General features: G+C 30.2%; 1 protein-coding gene across 4 annotated transcripts; it reads left to right on the top strand.

The window, feature by feature from the left end:
• Positions 1-418: 418 nt before the first annotated feature.
• LOC106461901 (transmembrane protein 41A-A-like) lies at positions 419-20,277 on the top strand. 4 transcript variants are annotated; one of them, XM_022388989.1, is made up of 7 exons: positions 419-630; positions 3,941-4,039; positions 4,692-4,842; positions 8,950-9,106; positions 9,626-9,787; positions 12,619-12,757; positions 16,857-20,277. In XM_022388989.1, exons 3-7 carry the CDS (start codon positions 4,742-4,744, stop codon positions 17,027-17,029), a joined length of 732 nt encoding a protein of 243 aa, XP_022244697.1. In that variant the 5' UTR covers positions 419-630; positions 3,941-4,039; positions 4,692-4,741; the 3' UTR covers positions 17,030-20,277. The 4 variants fall into 4 exon arrangements, with proteins under 4 accessions (XP_022244697.1, XP_013777222.1, XP_022244698.1 ...); XM_013921768.2 differs by lacking the exon at positions 3,941-4,039; XM_022388990.1 differs by lacking the exon at positions 3,941-4,039 and having other exon boundaries at positions 4,718-4,842.
• Positions 20,278-20,951: the final 674 nt, after the last annotated feature.

Below are 20,951 nucleotides of genomic sequence, written 5' to 3' on the forward strand. Positions count from 1 at the left end.
CTTAAATGATTATCTTTTTTTTATTACAGTAATTTCCTGTTCTAACCTATTCTTTTGTACTGAAAGTTAGCAGTTTTCCCCAAAGCTAGTTATAACTTTTCCTCGAGAAAGCAAACTCTTCAAATCAATTTTACGAAGTTACTTTGAACTCTTATAGGTTAGCAGTTTCAAAAATAACCTAATGTTTACATTTATTATACCCAAGGAATTTGATTTTGTTTACCTTTTTACTAATATTTACTTTTATGCTAAGTCAGTATCTAACCTGAATAAATATTCTCTGTACAAACCTAAACTTAAACCCTGAAATTAAAAACTGTGGAAAAATATAAATATACTAAATTTATAAATAATTTAATTATGAAACTAAAAGCCAGAAGAGTGGGCTGTTGATATTTTTCTCAATTAATTAAAGTAACTATAGAAACTTTTAATCACCATTGAGAGTCGTGTTGTATTTTATCTGCTGAGAATGTTTATAATGATTTCTTTCAAATCACATCATATGAATTAAGTAGTACGTTTTCATAATTTGAATTATAAACTTTTTTCACATCTTTGTGTGATGTTTACTTTTATGGTAGAACCTCAAACGTTTGATCAGAGTTACTGATACCTGTGAAAAAACTGGTAAGATTTGTTTCTCTGTAAATTAAGTTACTGTAGTTATACATTAAATAATTGAAGATGGAAACCTTTTAACAGTCTCACTGGTAAATTAATTTATTAGCCTTTATAATTTTGTTTCATGATGTATTTTGCTCCTTTAATTGTTTTGTATATTAGAAAGCAAATGATAAAAAATATCTTAATTCAAAACAATCTTCAACTTTACCAAAATATAGTTTAAAAAAATGCGCTATTACTGATAGTAATAAACTAAATGTTTTTTCAATGTGGATAGAATGTAGACATCACTATAGTTGATAAGCCATGATGATGATGCTTTTAGAATAGAAATAGATGTTCTCCTTAACATCTGTTTAAACTGAGAGCTTTTACTTAAAATTAAAAATACCAAGCTTGTAAGAAAAGCTTACAAGATTTGTGCTAAACCTTTGGTGAAACTTAGCATTGAGTTAGTTGAGCTTTAACTGTTACTGTTCAATACTCTCTAGATGCTAGGGACATGATGATTGGGAGATTGCTAGTGTGATCCTGATTTAAGAAAAACTTGTATTACAAATTAGATTCTTTATTGTGCCTTCATTTTCAAGCTTGAAGGCATCTTAGTTTGTGTTCTTTATCTTACTTTCAGAAACTTTGTGAGCATTTTATGGAAAATACCGGTATTGACCTGAATTATGTAGATACTAATTTCTTGCTGGTAAAAAGAAAGACAAACAGATTAAAAGTACAGTATTTTAAAGTAAGTCAAAGGTATGTTATGCGAGCTAGCTTCTCTCTCATTTGTATTTGGTAGGTCAATAATCCTCCTCATGTTACATCTATTTTTAAAAGGAGTGATAAGAGCTGCTCTGTATGATGGAAAGGATGCGGATTGGTGGTAGTTAAATTTTCAAAAAGCTTTTTATAAGGTGTCACATAAAAAAAATAGAAAATCATTTTGATGGAGGTTGTAGGAAAACTAGTAAATTACATTTTAGTTAAAGTGTTTGGTTGAGAAAAACAAGTTGTTATTAATGGAGCACAGTTAATCTGAACTCTTCTTACTAGTGGAATGATATTTTTAGGAACATAATTAGCAAATCAATAAAGTTTGCAGATTACATTAAGCTCTTGGATATTTCTACCTGTATTGAGGATATTTAGGTATTATGGAATGATTTGGATCAGTTGGTAAATTAGACAAACATTTGGTAAATGATCTTTAATTATATTAAATGGAAGATATTGCATTAAGTTACATGGGAACCCAAATAATAGGTTGATTGAAGAAAAAGATCTGTCAAAGCTAATAGAATTTTTTGGTATGTTTATGGACATATTGATTACAAGTCAAATGAGGTAATTCTTTTTATATAAATCACTAGTTTCACATCATATGGAAAGGGTTCAGGGTTATTAAGATGATTATGGGGATGGAAGGGTTATGTAGATAGTGTAAATTCCATTAAGTTATTTTCTCTTGAGAAAAGAAGAATAAGAGCTGATCTTAACAAAGCTCACAATATTTTCTGAGGATCAACAAGATAAAGTCCTATTGGTCTCTTTGTGCTGTAGGATGAGAGGACACAAGTTTAAGATTTGGAAAAAATGGGCTGGCTCCATTTGGGACTGTTTTAGTTTTCTAACATGGTGATTGGCTTATGGAACAAGTTGTAATTGGTAATAGTTGATGCCGGCACTTTACAAGATTTTAATGGTGGAATTAGTTATTTCCTGAAAAATAAAGGGTGGTTTTAAGTTATTACTTTTTCTCAAGGGTGGATGTGTACAACCTTGAAAGGCCAAATAGTCCCTTGTAGTCTGTGTGTTAAGGTGCTTCACAGGATATTAACTTCATGGTTATGGTTTGTACCCATTTGGCTTATTTCTTGTATGGAGAATGATATACAGTTCAACAACACTTACAATAACTCTGAGCTTTCATGACATATCTTCACAACAATTGGTAAGATTTTGTTAAAGATTAGAAGTATTTTGTACACAAAGAATGAGATTGCTTTAATTAAGTATTTTAACTAAAGATTTTTTTGTTTTTGTACTGTAGTTATTTGCACTCAGACTCTGAATATTTTGAGTATTATCATCATTATGAAGTGCAATGAAACGTGTAAAATTAAAAACAGAAAAAATGTACATACCTTTTAGTTTTTCATTGAATACTCTTAAAAGATCTTCTTTTGGTTAAATTCTTCTCTTAATTGTAAGTTTTTACATTTTCACATATAGTTTATTTTTGATGTTTTCCCTTTCTTTCCTGTCCTTTAGCATTATTCCTTATCACGACACATCTCAACAGATGCCCTTGGGCAATATTATGGGATCATTGGCAGGGATACTTTAGCCTTCGTTAGAATGTTGGGATAGCCTCCTACTACACTAAGCCTGATGAACCAAGGCAGTTTGGCTTATATTTTTAAAAAATGATTAATCCTTTATAATATTCATTTTAAAAGAGGATTAACACATAATTAACTAAAATATAAAGCTAAAACCTAAATACAATTTAATTGCTATCTTAACTAACATATTTATAGGTGAGAAACAACACTAAAGTGCTGGCAAGGACAAAAGCAGCAACAATGCTACGAGCAGTTTGACTAGTCTTCTATGATGTTCTTCCTGCCAATTTTAAAATAACTATTAGGAGATTGTATTTCAAAATGTGCTCTTTCTATTGGTTATAAACATTTAGCTAAACTTAGTATAATTGGCTGAGAAATTGCAACTCTGATGTGTTGAAAGTGGGTGTGGCATCTGTCAAGAGTTCCAAGAAATATATTTTTCCTTTCTCCAAATGTACCCTAAAGAACTTGAAATAGAATGTGTAAAACAGAGCAGTTAACCAGTTTCTGTCTATACATGGAAGTATAGTGTACATGAAGAATTATTCAAGTTACAAAGACGAGAAGTTAAGAATTTGTGAATTTAAGCATCACATGATTACAAAACTGAAGTTTAAGAATTTTTCTTTATGGTTTCTTTTGAAATAAAGGAATTAAACCTTAGATATTAGAAAACTTTGAACTACAATGTAGATTTTAATGCTAATTTCATTAGAATACATTGATCATAAGATTGCTTAATTGAATTTGAAATGTAACAGAATAAAATCTCATGACATGTGCAGAAAAAAGTACCCATAATTATAAGGTTAATTAGTAAATTGTTAATGGATGGGATTTTTAGAAAAGAGCAAAGTGGTAAATGGGCATTTTTTTTGACTGAGGTAAAGGATGAACCTCCTATCAATTGCTAGAAAGTCATTTTTAACAACAATTACATATAACATATTATTTCCCTCTCATCTTAGAGTCATAAGAAATTCTCATGCTAGGCAGAAGTTTTTTTCCATTGCTCAGTGTTGAACCTGATGCTTCTTGTACACCAGGCATGTGTTCAACCAACTGAGGTAAAGGGTTAATCTCTTAGAACTTGATATTAAGGCCTTTTTTTGTAATAACTCATACTATCACATTTTTCCTCTACAAACAAAACCTAACATTGGATGCCAATTTTTTTGTGGTTATTTCAAATTTTTGTTTTACTTAGGGCTGTCCTTACTGAGCCTGATATCAATTTGTCTTTTCTTTTTCTTTAAATAAGGCTAATATTTAGAGAAAATTAATTTTTATCTTTTAACATGCATCATGCTGTTTTTGAATTGTGTACTTCAATTTTAACATAACAGCCTTACTTTTTGCTGATACTTTATGTTAAGAAAAGCTGTTCTTTTAAGTGGTATGGGATATTATGTGCATTATGTGTCATAATGAAGAATTGTAAAAAGAAAAAAGGGGATGCATTTTTTATTTCCTTATGTGTTTGGCTGGTAGAACTTGCCTACCAGCCTTCTTAGAACATGAAGAATAAAATGACTAGAGACCAAACAGACCAACTAGCCCAAAAAGTAAGGTGTATTATAAAACTTTTTGTTGCATTATGGATTTTATTGTGACATTTCTTGATTTTTTAGAGATTTTTTAGTTGCAATAAATGCTGAAGAATAGCTTTGCTGCTATTAATCTTTGTATTAATTAATATTAATTATTTATAATTTACAGTTACTGAATTTCAAGATTTCAACTAGAAACATCTTGCAAAAGAAGTCATCATGGCATCGGTATGGTTGTTACCAGTCATTTTTATTCTTGCAAGTGTATGGTTGTATCTTTGCACAGTTTGGTCACCAAACATCCGTGGAGAGTCTCATAGGTATAAACCTCTTATTTTTGTTCCATAGTTTATGTACACTGAAACTAAACATTTAGATGATTGTAATATACGTGTTAAAGATTTCTTTTTCACCAGAGGTGAAATGGAAAAGAGGATATATAACATAGAGGCTTAATGTATTCTTTGATTGGCCATACCCTCTGTTGTGGTCTATAGTTTTGCCTATTCAAGGCTCATCAGCACAGCTTGGGTCAGCAAACCAAAGAAGTACCATTAGGCCCCTTATAATGGTGAAGTGTATATAAATATTATATATGGTTTTTTAAAGCAGTATATTTTAAATACAGAAATTAATTTGACAAAATATATATATTTGCACTGATTATGAACAAAGAAGAGAATTTACTGACATAAAATATTTTAAGTAAGAACACACTGTCTATTCATGGTTACCTACCAAACAAACCCATAAAAACATAACTAAGTTAATTGTGCCATTCAGATTTTTGCATCTATTTGACAAATTTTTGCAAAATTCACACTAACTGAACACATCACATCATCTTACAAATATTTTTTTATATTTATAACTCTGAAAAATAAATCTGTAGATGAACAACTTTGTTTGAACTTCCAAAGCTTACACCTGTTACCTCTAAAAATTTAGTATACATTTCTGGCCTTTTTATTACACCACTCAAACAAACCTCTCGTTAGACAATTGACCAAACCTTCAATAATTTTAAACATCTGAGGTTGAATCAAGTTGCCAGTAATTTTTTCTACATAAAGAAAGCAAGTCCCTAATACAATCTTTTATGTAAGGAGTGAGAAAACCTTTCACAATCTCAAGAAATTTGTCAGGATCATGTAAAGAAGGCAAATTTAACCAGTTCAGTGTTGAAAAAATTAAAAATCTCTCATAATATTAAATATACATTTATGCTTTTAACAGCATCAGATCTGTATATACATATTTCTATCAGTGTCCATAATTTGATCAGAAACCCTGATAAAATGCCAGTAGACATATTCCTTTTTCCTTAGTTTTCATGAACTTAAACCCAAACATTTCTGTTTATTTTCAACCTAAATTATATTCAGTACACAAGATTTAATTTAATTTATTACGAAATAAATTACTCCAGTGTCTTTTAATTGTATGGTACAAATGGAAATGTTTAAAAACATTTTGAGTAAACAAGGTCTTAAGTTATAATTTTTATTATAGTAGTTTAGAACAAATAACCATAAAATATAGTAATTTTTAATAAATATGTATGGAAAGTTTAGTTTTTATAATGTAACTGTATTTTTGTAGTCTGAAACTTAGTTCATTTTCACCTTGTACAGTACGAGTTCCATTGACCCTCCAGGGTTATGTCTGCTTTCCAGTAAATACATATATGTAGGTGTGAGCAAATGAAAAACATTATTGGTCTACATAAATATGTAAAGTTGAATGACGACATGCATGAATGGATTAAAATGATTACATGTTAGTTCAACCAGTACCTGGTAATGTTTTGAAAATCATCCTTTCAGATTTTGCAGATTTTTATCATACTTTTATTTTGTAATACTAATGCCAACTGTGAAAAGCCAGCATCCTAAACCAATTATTAAGAAAGTTGTTGTTTAAAGTAGAGATGAAATAAAAATTCTGATTTTTATTATATAGTTCTATGATTTATATTTTTTAAAGAATCTATAAATGATGGTTGAATATAGTTATGTGTACTTTTCAGAGTGGTTATAGGATAATAACATAATAGGTTCCAGATACTACAAACAAACATGCTTACCTCTGTTGACACACTTCCCCCCTTCCTTCCCACTAAGAGCCGCTGTTGGTGACCGGAATGAGGTACGTTTTGAAAAAGTGATTTTATTGTTTGCATATAGTGCTTATATACAGCACCTGGATAGATAGCATTTGAGGGCCGGCATAAAGTTATGCAAATTAGATATTGCCGAGGGCAGTCGAGTGGGGTATATATAAGGACTGGGGCAAGTGAACACAACATTAGATGGCAAAGATGAAGATCGAGAAATAGTTATTAGTGTCAGCGGAGGTAAGCATCTTTGGAAATACATTTTGAGTTTAGGAAAATGATAACAATTGGCAAAACCCAAGAGAGTGAGAGTTTAAAAGTAAGTATTAAAAAACACACCTAACTATCGATTTTTGTGTGTCACGTGGTATGTTGAATGCAGTTTTGGTTCAAGTTAAGTGTTTGTGATGTCCAAATACAAAGTTTATAGTTTCTTACAAGTTAGAAACTCAAATTACTAATATTGACAAGCTAGAATATAAACTAAGAACTTCCTATCTTTTTTATTTAATGAGATATGACTATTTTTAGTGAATCAGAAACATTGGCCTTGCCCACTTCTGTCTATTTTTGGAAATACTTGCTTGCATACACCCGCTTCACTCTATCATGTGTTTATAACTAATCAAAAGCTCAAAATTTCCCCCCACGTTTTTCTCAGCCTATTCAAGATATCTACTTCCCAAGATTAATCTTTTTTTCTCAATTTCGGAAGGAAGGGGTGAGAGAAAATGGTGTTTGAAAAACATTTTTTTAGACCAAAATAAAGCTTAGTTAATAAGTCTGATAAATCGAAGTGTAATTCTGTGATATTGGTAGAGTAATTTATAATTTTATTTCAAAATCTTAAAATCAAAATTACTTTGCATGTGGGATAGTTAACATTCAAAAAGAAAAAATTTCTGAGCAAATCTGTTATTAAAACATCTTAAAACTTAATTTATAAAACCTGATATTTTGTGTTCAAATGCCTTGTAATGTTTACTGAGAATCTGCGAAATTTCATAAAGATATGTTTACATTATCATAAATTATTATATAACCATTTTCATGGATACTTTGGTGGTTATGAGCTGGGTGGAATAGTGAAAGAGTTAATGGTTTTTATGAATACACTTATTTGACTACTTACCCAAGTAGGTGCATGTAAAGCATATCCTTCTAGTATTATTGAAAGAGAGTGGAATAGAGAGTGTTAGCAACTAAAGATCGTGGGTTTACATATTCTTTTGAGGAAAAGCAGGAGTGAAAATCTCAAAAAAAGTAGAGATACTCAGCTGGATGAAGTGGAACTGTTTTTGAAAAAGAAAAAAAAATCTGTGTAAACATAAGAAAACAGCAGAGCAGCTCAAATAAGTCTTGGTGCTAGTACAGCTTTAAAAAATAAGTTCCGGTACTTAGTTTTGGTGAGTACCAGCAGAATTTCTCTCCTGAGGAAAAGTAATGTAACCTGTCATTATTCACATGCACTTTGAGTGCCAGTGATGCTCATATGAAGCTAAAAGTAATGTAACCTGTCATTATTCACATGCACTTTGAGTGCCAGTGATGCTCATATGAAGCTAAAAGTAATGTAACCTGTCATTAGTTACATGCACTTTGAGTGCCAGTGATGCTCATAGGAAGCTAAAAGTAATATAACCTGTCATTATTTACATGCACTTTGAGTGCCAGTGATGCTCGTATGAAGCTCTCTTCTAATCTCATATGTTGAACTAAAACAACCAGTTTCTATTGCCGTGTTCACAAGTATTAGCTGCATAACAAATAAATGTTCTGTGAATCACATGTGATACTCAGGACAGGGATAGGGTTAAAATAGATCATCAAATTTTGTCCTAACCAATCCTTATAATGTTATGTGTGAGTTCTTACCATTAAATCTTATCTTTGTGTCATTGTTTAATTCATACATGTTTTAGTATTTGTGTGTATGTAGTTACAAAATTTTATTAGATTTCAAAGACTCAGTTTAAACTGATGAAAGATGGCTATAGAAAGATTGCTTAAGTTATGTCACTATATTTAAAAGTATGCTTTACTAAACTTATGGGTTCAGCTTTCTTTATTATTGATAATGGTATATCACATTCTTATGGTGCATATATCTTGAAGTATAAATGAAATTCAGTCATTCTTTGTAAACAGCAAGTACATGCTTATCTTAAATCATGGCAAAACAGACCTTAATCTGCTAAATGTTTAAGTTATTAAACAAATAGCTACAATATTTCCTTATTATACGAGTTTCAGTTATTCAGTAGTTGGCCACAATGTTTCATTGATGACTTCTTTTTTTTTGTTATTTTAGTGGTGAACTGAAATTTCCAAGTACCTTTGAAGACCTCCAAAAAATTGCTCCTTTACTTCAGCAGTATCATCGCACCAATAGTACCTTTGTCGTCCTATTATTTTGCTCTGCTTACCTTTATAAGCAGACATTTGCTATTCCTGGATCAGTATTTTTGGTAAGAATGCCATTTTTTTCTGGGTTTGTAATCGTTAGAAATTCATATTTTTTTTTAGAAGTTATAAGAAATATCTGATGAGATTTCAATAATAAAGAAAAAGATTTGGAAGTTTTAACACAGCTTAAAATTGTTTTCCTAGACTTCTAAAGTGTATACCTATATCTTGAGTTTGGAGGAAGTTCATATACTAAGAAATAATGTGCATTTTAATAAAATATTTTAATTGTTTCAAATTGTATGAAATCGGTCAAAGTAAGCTGTATATTCACTTTAGAACTTAAATAACATGATGAAATACAAGAAGTATGTCCATTTACTTTGATGAGATGTGTTGATGATAAAGATTCCAAAGCAGTGTTATAAAATACAGTGTGCATATGTACCCACTACTGTTTACAATTTGGAACATTTTTTATATGTTTGTTTGCAGTAATGTTTTGATTAGTGACAACACCCAATATATCTGAGTTTGTAATGAAATACTTTAGCTGTTATGAAATATGTTTATTTTAACAGAATTGTCTAGCTGGTGCACTCTTTGGAATATGGTTTGGTTTTCCCATCACATGTTTATTGACAGCTGTTGGTGCTTCTTGCTGCTATTTGTTATCCAAGTATTGTGGAAAAGAGCTTGTTCATCAGTTTTTTCCAGAAAAAGTTGAATTTCTTCAAAATAAAGTTAGTGTCTCAAACCAATTTTCTTATCTTTAAACCATGTTTTCCAGAAAAGGACCCACGTTTTGATATTCTAATTTTGTTATATTTTTACTTTTTGATTTGTAGAACAGTAGAATTTTTTTTTCTGATTTCTAACAGATAAAGAGAAACTGCTCCTTGTTTAAAAATATGATGCATAATTTAAGAATTCACCTAAGCAGAAGGTTTGGATTTATAGATCATTGCTGAGCAGTTCTACAGTTGTTTTATATTTGAGAGTATAGGTTTAGAAATTGTAATTTACTGTTCTTGTAAAGTGCTGTCACTGAAAAGAAAGAAAATCTCTTCTAATTATTTCTGTCATTAACATAAATTGGGTGGAAACAATATAAAATTTCAGTTAGAATTATCCATAAAAGAGTGTATAATTAGTTTACAGTTATTGTGTTGGTAGTTTCAATAAGTTATTAGTTTAAATATAATGTCTGGGATTAACAGGTCATAACTTCTTACTAAAGAGTGTTGCTTATTGTTATGTACAGTATTTATACAGTGGCTTGTATAACATACCTATTATGTTAGATATGGTTCTACATTGGTTCAAGTATTTAATATTGTTAGGGCCTGAGATCATCTGCCTTCTTTGTGATTTATTTGATTGGTACATTGTATAAATACAGCTTACAGTGATTTGTATAACATACCTGTTATGTTAGATATGGTTCTACATTGGTTCAAGTATTTAATATTGTTAGGGCCTGAGATCATCTGGCTTCTTTGTGATTTATTTGATTAGTACAATGAAAGTACCTACATCCAGACTTTAATACTAAGCCACTGCAAAAATGTGCTTTGCACTTTTGGGCAATGGGTGTGCTATCAGAGTGACAGACAGGAATAGGTTGAAAGTTGAGGGTTGGTGCTTTTTAATTAGCTGCCTTCAATCTGTTCTTGTCAGATCAGAATTAAGGATGGCTGTGTGTAGGTTTCCCTAGAGTAGTTTTGTGCAAAAATTGTAAAGTTATTTAAGTTGTAGATTCATTTATTAAAACTTTTACTGTTATTTCTATTTCAAGATTTATACACAGATGTTATATAGTGTTTTACAAATAAGAACTAATTCCATGATTTCTTCAGTGGTTTGATATTATTTATAATCTTACTTACTATTAAGAGTTCTAAAAATTTGTTTTTATATTAAATATTTGTATTTTACACTACTTTGAACCAAGACATACCTGACCAGTAATATCAGGTAAATCAATGAATGAATACCTACTTTCAACCAAGACATACCTGACCAGTAATATCAGGTAAATCAATGAATGAATACCTACTTTCAACCAAGACATATCTGACCAGTAATATCAGGTAAATCAATGAATGAATACCTACTTTCGACCAAGACATACCTGACCAGTAATATCAGGTAAATCAATAAATGAATACCTACTTCCAACCAAAACATACCTGACCAGTAATATCAAGTAAATCAATGAATGAATACCTACTTTCAACCAAGACATACCTGACCAGTAATATCAGGTAAATCAGTGAATGAATACCTACTTTCAACCAAGACATACCTGACCAGTAATATCAGGTAAATCAATGAATGAATACCTACTTTCAACCAAGACATACCTGACCAGTAATATCAGGTAAATCAATGAATGAATACTTACTTTCAACCAAGACATACCTGACCAGTAATATCAGGTAAATCAATGAATGAATACCTACTTTCAACCAAGACATACCTGACCAGTAATATCAGGTAAATTAATGATTGAATAAAAATGGAAATATGGATTTTGTTTAATTTTAGATGACAAAATTAAATGGGAATATTTTAACACAAATGTGTTTATTATTGATAGATGTGAAGAATAAAGTGTACATTTAATCAAGTAGTCTAAAATCTATGCATATTTTTTATGTGCATCAACTGTTTTCTAAATCTATAAATCATTAATTCATACATTATACAGCTTTATAAAATAAATTCTACTTTTACAATTAAGAAGTTAAACTGACTTTTAACTATGAAAATTAGTCAGTGAAAAATTATTTGGCAGTTCTTTTTAATGCAAAACGGTTTGAAAATACTATGCTTTGAATAGTAGTTGGGATATAGTTTCACTTTTATCAAGAAAACAAATAAAAATGAAATACTTGCTTCAATTAAAAAAACTTTTAGACATTGTATATAAGCTTAAGTTACAGTTAATGAACTTTTAACACCACTAAATATAGTTTAGCTTGTAATTGTACTATATCCTAGACTTAAAACTTTGTTAGGTATAATACTTTTCAATTGTATTGAAGTACAGTTAGAAGTTTGCAAGCCAGTAAGTGGGTCATAAAACTGGTTAAATTCTTTCACTGCTGGAAGTTATAGTAAAATTTTAAGGTCATCTATGAAGAAGCATAATTTCTTTGTTAGTATGCATGAAGGCTACTAATTAAAACTCTATATACATAACTGTCACTGGTTGATATTTTTATATTTTTGTACTGAACTTTACCAAGCAAAGGATGAAATTCTTAATATTTGACTTATATTTTCCAAATTTTATTCATGTTCAACTAATTCACATTTTGGATGTATAGATACAAGTTTATGTAATTAATGCCTCTGAATGGTTAAAATTAACTCATTGCTATAAACTGAAATAACTGTGTAGTTTCTTAGTTACCTTACTATTATCAAGATTACTGAAATTATTGATAACAGAGAGTGAACTAAAAATGTTTTAAAACTATTTTATGAGAAAATTTGCTGTTATGAATAATAGCTTTTAGATATTTCAGAGCTAAATTATTTATTTTAGGCAAATCTCAAATTCTAGGTTGAAGAAAATAAGGAACGACTTCCATATTTCTTACTCTTTCTACGGTTGTTTCCAATGACGCCAAACTGGTTTTTAAACATGGCATCTCCTATTGTCAACATTCCTCTACACCTATTCTTTCTGTCTGTATTTTTTGGTGAGTTTGACATTTTTAAACTTTTTATGTTTTTATTCCTTTGTGATTGATAATAGTGGGGGATATGTGAACATTGAAACAACCCTATCAAAATTATTCACTGACAGTGTTATCATGGTGTAAAAATATGATGGTAGAGGTGATACTGTGGATGTAGTTTCTTTGGGATAAACTTACTTAGGCTCTAAGATTCAAAAAAAATGTTACATAATAGATATGATTAATCATTTAGAGAACACACATCCTGGAGCAAATGCACATGGTAGAATATACATTGATAGGTCTCACATGCTAACTGATGGTGAATACTTGAATCTGACTGGACTGCCCAATCTCAGTTTAATGACCTGTCTTCCAGGATTGCATTTTGAGTAATACCCATGTTAGATCTGTGCAAACTTATTTAGGGAATCTCTTCCTTAAATACTGCACTGTATATGGGTTATCCAACATAATTCTGTTTACAATTTGTCACTTGGAAAATACAGCCTGCTGTAAGGAGAGCAATACAAGCAGCTTGTTCTGCTTTGGTGAGTAATTTGTTCCTTTGTATTTGCTTAAATCAGCCCCAAGACTTTGTATCTAACTATACCCATCTTCTTGTGAGAACCATTTGCCTGAAAGGAACATTGGTATTGCTACTGTAGTTTTAGCATTCATGTGTGTGTGTCTTTATATATATATATATATATTGAAAAGTGCCAAGTATGTAATCAAGAGGAAAAGTTACACTATGTACAAGCTGTGACCACTTGTTAAACTAATGATGGTTGTATTTAATGGATAATACATTGTGTTGGCTCTTGGTTCATAATTTACTTTATGGGAAAATAATGATACAACAATTACTCATCACATACTACAAAATGTTGTTGAAAATGTTTGCATCTGGAAACAACCACATGACATGATTATTATAGATACAGGATTTAGGGATGTATTGGATATTTTTCATGAATTGGGGATGGAAATCCAGTTGCCATTCTTTCTGCAAAAGGAGGTGTAACCTTTGAGAAAACCCTTTGATTCAAGGCTTGGCACAAAAGTGTTGTAGGTGATAGAAGCAATAAATGATCATATAAAGCAGTGGAAGCTACTGGATACAATATTTACCAATCTGAAGACTTCTTTTTTTTTTTTATAACAGGTATGTTAGAATTGTCAGCTCTTTTTACAAATGCTATTGGCCTGCTTTTGTACAAAGTACAGAATATAATTCTGTGATCATACAACACATATTTGAATTGATGAAACCCCCAACACACTACAACAGGTAGTGGAGTCTAAAGGTGTAGTGAGGAAGAGGTCATTATGTAAAAAAGATTGAAGTTGGTGATGCAGCTTCGGACTTACCACAGCTATATGAAGAATGTCATCAGTCAATACAGCATATTTAAATATAGAAATTTGAAGAGAGGACAACATTTCCATTATATAGACTCTTGTCATTATTGAAAGTTTCAATATGGTTGTGATGAGAAATGTTTTATAAAATGTATAATTAAACAGCAAAAATGAGCATAAATTATTGCTTTATATAATGAAAAGTAAACTCAGTGGTATATTGGTCAAAATCATATTGTTTTGAAGGGTGCTGTTGACATAACATTAAAGTATATTTGTTCCAATTGGAAGTTTAAATCCAAAAAGAGGAAGACATTAAAAAAAACAACAACAAAAACATTCAGCTGGGAAGATAGGGACATTTGAAGAGTTTTAATAACAACTAAATTTATATCTCCAGAAAGAAATGCAAAAGTAAGAATATGCAAGGAATTAGAATCAAAGGTAATTATAAGAAAGTAACTTGCATGGAAAATTTGCAAACAAAACATAATATTTTGTGTGTGAATATGATACAAAGGATTAGAGGAAGTTGGAAATACTAATGGGAGAATGGGCTATGGAATGATGAAACGATATATCTAATTATAAAAAGGAAGTAAATTAATAATTAGACTTAGGTGTTCATACACTAGTAATCGTGACAACAGTTGATGAAACAAAGATTTAACTTCTCGGAAACTCAAGAAGAGTTTTTATGTGGTGATATGACCATGAAGGTATTATTATTAAAACTGATGGTGTTAAAAAGGAGTAGTATCAAAACATTGTTGTTCATTATGCAGTATTCATTTGATAATACTTAATAGATCTTGATTTTAAATTTTAACAGGATAATAATTCAAAACTACTTTCCTTATGAATAAGAGGTATTTGAAGGAGAAGAAAGGAGCTGATGTTATATGAGTCATAAAATGTCTAGTTTAAAGTTCTGATATTAATTCAATTGAATGTCACCAGTTGAAAAATAATTTTGCAAAAAAGAAGGCGACTAAACTATGGCAACATTAGAAATCTGTATAGCAAAAGTGGAAGGAAATGCTAATGAATAATTTCAAAAATTGATGTTATCCATCCTTGATTGATGCCATCATATAGTTAAAGCTAGAGGAAGTTATGCCAAATATTGATTTTTCAATTTTAAGTATTGAAGCTAATGTTTATTCCTAGTATTGTTATATATATAAATCAAAACAACACTTTTCTTTTTGCAATCTTTCTTTACAACTTGTGTGTTGACACGTTGGTCTTCAATTTGTTATCAATAGTACTTATATACTAAAAAGTTTAGTCTTTTTTGTTTATTATGGATTTTCAAAAAAAATGTTTTATAGCATAAAAAAAGGTAAGTGTTAATTTCATCTCTTCCATGTTGAGAGTTAGGTTTTACTTTCTTCTAACAGTAAGCCTCTTATGTAAGTGTATTGTTTGTGCTGAACAAACATATGTGGAACTATGATGTTTTCACTGGGAAGTGGGTGTGGTGAGTCATAATTTGCCTTATCAGTGAAAGTACTAACTTTATAATATACACATGATAAACATAAACTAAACTGACAAATTCTGTTAATATTATTCCATAATTTTTTTTTTTAAGAAAATGATCGAATATGGTACTTATGCAATGATTTTGTAAATCACCGAGACTTGAGGCTTATTCCTGGATCAATTCATATATCTAGATTAGTATCCTCAGATCTTTTAAGTAAATATTTTCCAGTTTCATTATATCTGGTTCATGAGTGTTTGGTGAAATAATGCAGTAAACCTAATTATATTACTTTCAGGAGAGAGCATTGTAGTGGTCTTATGTACATACTATAACATCAGTAATATTTTATGTTGGATATGTGCATACATCAGTAACCATTTATGATGTATATCAATGCATATAACAGTAATCCTCTTGATGAAAAACACATACAACAGTAATCCTGTGGCACGGATACGTGTACATTTCCATTCTTTGTTGATACATACATGCATACCTCAGTAATTTTTCTTGACAAATTTTAGTAAGTTCATACCAGTCGATAGCCTAATCAACGCCTTCATATAGTTAAGGCTAGGAGAGAATGTACCAAGTAATGGCTATGTCCCGAAAGCCCTCCAGTGGCTCAGTGGTATATCTGCAGACATACAATGCTAAAAACTGGGTTTTGATACTCCTGGTGGGTACAACATGGATAGCCCATTGTGTAGCTTTGTGCTTAACTACAAACAAACAATATCTTGAAAATAATGTTTATACTTAATATTATTATAACATGTAAACAAAAAAAATTATTTTTCTCTTGCAATTTGTATTGAAATCAGTCATAAAATATAAATGTGCAAATACACACAACAGTAATTTTCAATGACAGTTCTTAGTGAATTCATAGCAGTGTTTTAATTTTTTAATGCAAACATTTTTTGCTCTAACAATTATACTTTTCTAAACATTCATGAACTAAGCTTTTGTAGATTTTAATAATTGGCAATGTTTCATTTGTTATCCTTCATTATATTTAACCTTAATTTTGCCAAATGTTCCGAAGTGTTTTAATTGCTATAAACTTCCATCTTAACACCGGTAATAATGTCAGTAACATAATAAAAAAATAAAAGTAACCCTAAAAAGTATTGTGAAATTTTGGAACAGAATTTTATTAAACTCCTTAAGTAGCTGAGTATTTCAAATTTAAATGGTTTACGACTTGTATATAGCAGAGAACGTTTCTAAACCTGTTTTTTTGTTTTTATTTTTGGGTAGGCCTTATGCCCTACAACTACACCTGTGTCCAGACAGGAGCTCTTCTTTCACAGATCCAATCTTTAGATGATGTTTACAGTACTGCCACAATATTGAAACTAGCCTGCATAGCTGCTGTAGTGTTAATCCCAGGTTTGCTAGTAAGAAAATCTAAACCCACCAAAACTCTCTGAAAACAAAAAATTGCAGAACCGCTGAGTGAAAGTGGTGAATTGTATTGCTCAGTCACTGGATTTTATAAAAGATAAATGCAATTTTTTTGAGTAACTCGGAACAAAGTTTTAACACTTTGTGGTTTGATAGCATGTCAACAGGTTTTTTGAATAGCACTGAGAAGTTGTATGTTATATTTATGGTAGAGGCAAACAGATTTTAAAATGAAAATGAAGTTATATAACAAGAACTGTATCCTTACTATATAATGAATTCCAGAAATTACTGATCTTCTTATGAAACAGACCTGAATGTGCAGAACTGTGATGATCTGTTGAACTATGTTCACTTCTTATGTTGAGGGAAGTATCCATTTATAATGTATGTAATAGTGTACAAAAACATTAGGAAGATATAAGTGTATCATCTTTAAAAATAAAACTAATTTCAGTAAATATTTTATTAAATTTGGAAAAGTGTTCCAAATATACTTTTAAGTTTACCAATTTTTGCACAATTATGTGAAAGAAGAGAAACTAATGCCTTGAACTATTATATTATTAAAGTAATATGTAATTTACCTGCTCCATTTATACTTTTTTTGTTGACGTAAATATAAGTGTATATTAACAATATCTATTTAAGGTAATATTATGCAGCCTAAAATGCATTGTTCTTAAATTATTCATATTTAAGAGTGTGTGTTTTCAAATACAAAGTGGTTAATGATAAGTATGGCACAATGAATGCTAGTAACATTGTTCAGATAGTCATGCACAAGAATATTGTGAGTACTGTTGACTCTTAAGAAGTAGTTCCAGTTATATCTCAATGTTAAAGGCTGTTTAAAAAACCCACACTATCTCGAGCCATAATAGCACCTTAAAAACATTCACTTTTAGTTAACCAGTACATATTCAGGCCTGTACGTAGAATGTTTGAAAGGGTGTTCTAATTTGTGAGATCAAAAGCCAACACAAAGCATGCTAATGCTATGGGGGAATGTGATTATTTTAAGCCAAGAAATGTTAATACTTAACCAGAAGAACATAGACTATGTAGGAAATGTTATAAGCAGCTGCACTAAAACTATATAAGCATAATATTTTACACCACAAAAATAGGGGGTTTGACTGATCCCTCCCCCTGTGTATGTGTGTGATATTATTAGATTCTTTGTGGTCAAACTCTCGTCACCCTTTCAATCACAAAATTCATACCAATGTTTCTAATTTGTTTTATTGATTATTGTATCGAATATAGTTTTGTATTGAGTTTACAAAATAACAAAGATAAAAATTTTTTTTGAGGGGGAATATTTTAGTTTTCAAATGTCTTAAAAACATTTGCAGAACCTTAAATAATATTGTCTTGTATGTGGATTAAGTTTAATGTGAGAATGTTGATTTTATTTGAGATTTTATTCATTTTTATTTCTTATATATATATATATATATATATATATATGCCATGAGTATGTTATGTATATGTATTCAAGTCAACTTTTTCATAATAGTTCATGCTCAATTATAAAATTAAAGGGTTTAAAGAAATCTGTTGGCCATGTTTTGGTTAGAGAATTCTGTGTTTTCAAGCGTGCCCAGTTTTTAATACATTTGTGAATTTTATTTTGACACTCATTTGAGTAATTTATCTGAAAACAATTTTTAAGAGTTACAGCAAATGTTCATGTATTTATATATAAGTAACAGTTGGGTGGTTCATTGTCTTTATATTTTTTTGATATGGTGGGGGACGTTTTATTTCATTGTTTTTTTGAACAGTTACTATTTCCACTTTACTCAGTTTAAAAATGTAATTAAGCCAAAATTTGAAATGCATCACATCCATTTAAAGCCCTCTTCATTGGATTTGTTCATTAATTTTCTATTTAAAAGCTATCAAATTTTCTTTTAGCAGTTCCACTCACAATAGTTATGTTTTAATAATATTGACACAATGTTTCCTTATGGTTTTAGCAGGATGACATTTTGCTTGAAAAATTGTACAAGGTTGTGTTTATTATAAGTGATTGTTTCCTTGTGTGTCAACTGGACAACTTCCTGTTTGTTTTTTCTCTAGACTTACTGCCATGTAAAACTAATAGAATATTTTTATTGAAAAAACTGTCCTTTATGTGAATCCATAGTTTTACTATGAAATCAAGTGCAAATAATTCATTCCAGGCAAAAAACACCTTAGAAAGACACTGAACAATTATACCCAAATGTATCCATGCAGTCATGGGTATGAAAGACAGTCTGCATTTTTTATATAGTTTTCTGAAGTGATTCTGACATCCACACATGCACATCTCTATAGATTCAACTGTTATCATGTGCAGAAGATGAAGCAAACCTTGCCTGTGACCTGGTCATTTGATGTCAAACTGTAATATGCATTTAACATCTGTTTATAGAGGTACCAAATGTTCAAAAGAATATTAATAAACTTGTCCATCAATGATTTATGAAGAGAAAATTAGTAGACATGAATGTTGCTCAAAATGACTGGGTAGAAGAAAAGAAATACTTCTCTAAAGAATTTTCTGGTGATGCCTTCTAATTGTATGTGTGATGCATGCATTTTCTATGTTTCTTCATTCAAAAACTGACTGATCTATACATGTATGTTACATGCTCTATTTTTTTTTCTAAAAGATTAACTCTAATTTTGATGGGTGTTTACAGAATTAGTGGATCACTAATTTTATGGTCCAGATGTAGCCGAGTCTATTTTTCAAAATGGACTTGAACATGAAGCATGCAAGTTCATTTACTATAAACCTGTTTGTGGTTCAGTTATTCTTTTCTGACAAACAATTGGGTGTGAAATGTCGGACTTCTGATTGTAGGAAAACAGGCAAATTATTATTTGCACATTGAAGTGTATAATAACTGAACCAAGGGTCAATTATGCCCTTTTTCTGATCCTTTAAAAATAAACATGAAGCCTAATCTATTATTCAATCCACGATATGCCACAGAGCTATACCGGTGTAGGGGAATACCACCACTCATCAGTAACCTTTAATAAGGGCAAATTGAAAAAATATTCTTTTAATCCTATATAAATATGGATTCACTGGTGAGTAAAAATGCAAGTAAGCACACCATATATATATATATATATATATATGTGTGTGTGTCCCCTTAAGAACTGTAAGCATTACAGTGAAAATTTATTCCTAAGTCAAATTTTCATTTTGATCTATGCTTGAAAATATTTGTTTATTGTACTTTAGTTTTTATTGAGAAATTTATAAATATATATATATATGAAAGTCCCTGTTTATATAAACTATTTTTCAGATTTGAAATAAGTGCTTTCACAATTTATTTGAATGTGAAGCATTATATCAGTTTATTTCAATAAATATAAAATGAAGTTTAGTTCTCATCAATTATTTCAATAAAGACACTAGTCCACAATTCTTGTATACAAAATAAATGTTTTTATTTAATTACAACCTCAGTTCCTCTTTACTACATTGTACATCAAGTGTTTCTGTTAGAGCTACACTTGTCTTCTACAAAACTAGACTGGAAGACTGCTACTGCCAACTTAAAAAGTCACAGTTCTCTGCTACTACCACTAAGCATCCAGTGTTTCTGTTAAGCTAAAGTCACATTTATATTTTGCCATTCTAAATAATTCTCTGTTGAGTTGAAACCAAAACACTTTTTACTAAAACAACAGATATTTATTTTAAGTTAAAGCCACAGCAGTTTATAAGAAAATCAATACTTGGAATACTAGTCCTGTAGTATGTAATCAGCTAGGTGGTTTTGAAAACAGATTGATGTATATCATAAACCAACACCTTCATTTTGATAGCTTTGTTCCTCCAGCACCTAGATAACTTTATAATAGTTCATGTGAATTATATTGTTACGTATCTGCTCGTTTGATAATTTCCGGTATAAATTCTTTCGGAGGAAC

This window comes from Limulus polyphemus, unplaced genomic scaffold, assembly GCF_000517525.1.
Source record: "Limulus polyphemus unplaced genomic scaffold, Limulus_polyphemus-2.1.2 Scaffold1055, whole genome shotgun sequence".
Taxonomy (NCBI): Eukaryota; Metazoa; Arthropoda; class Merostomata; order Xiphosura; family Limulidae; genus Limulus; species Limulus polyphemus.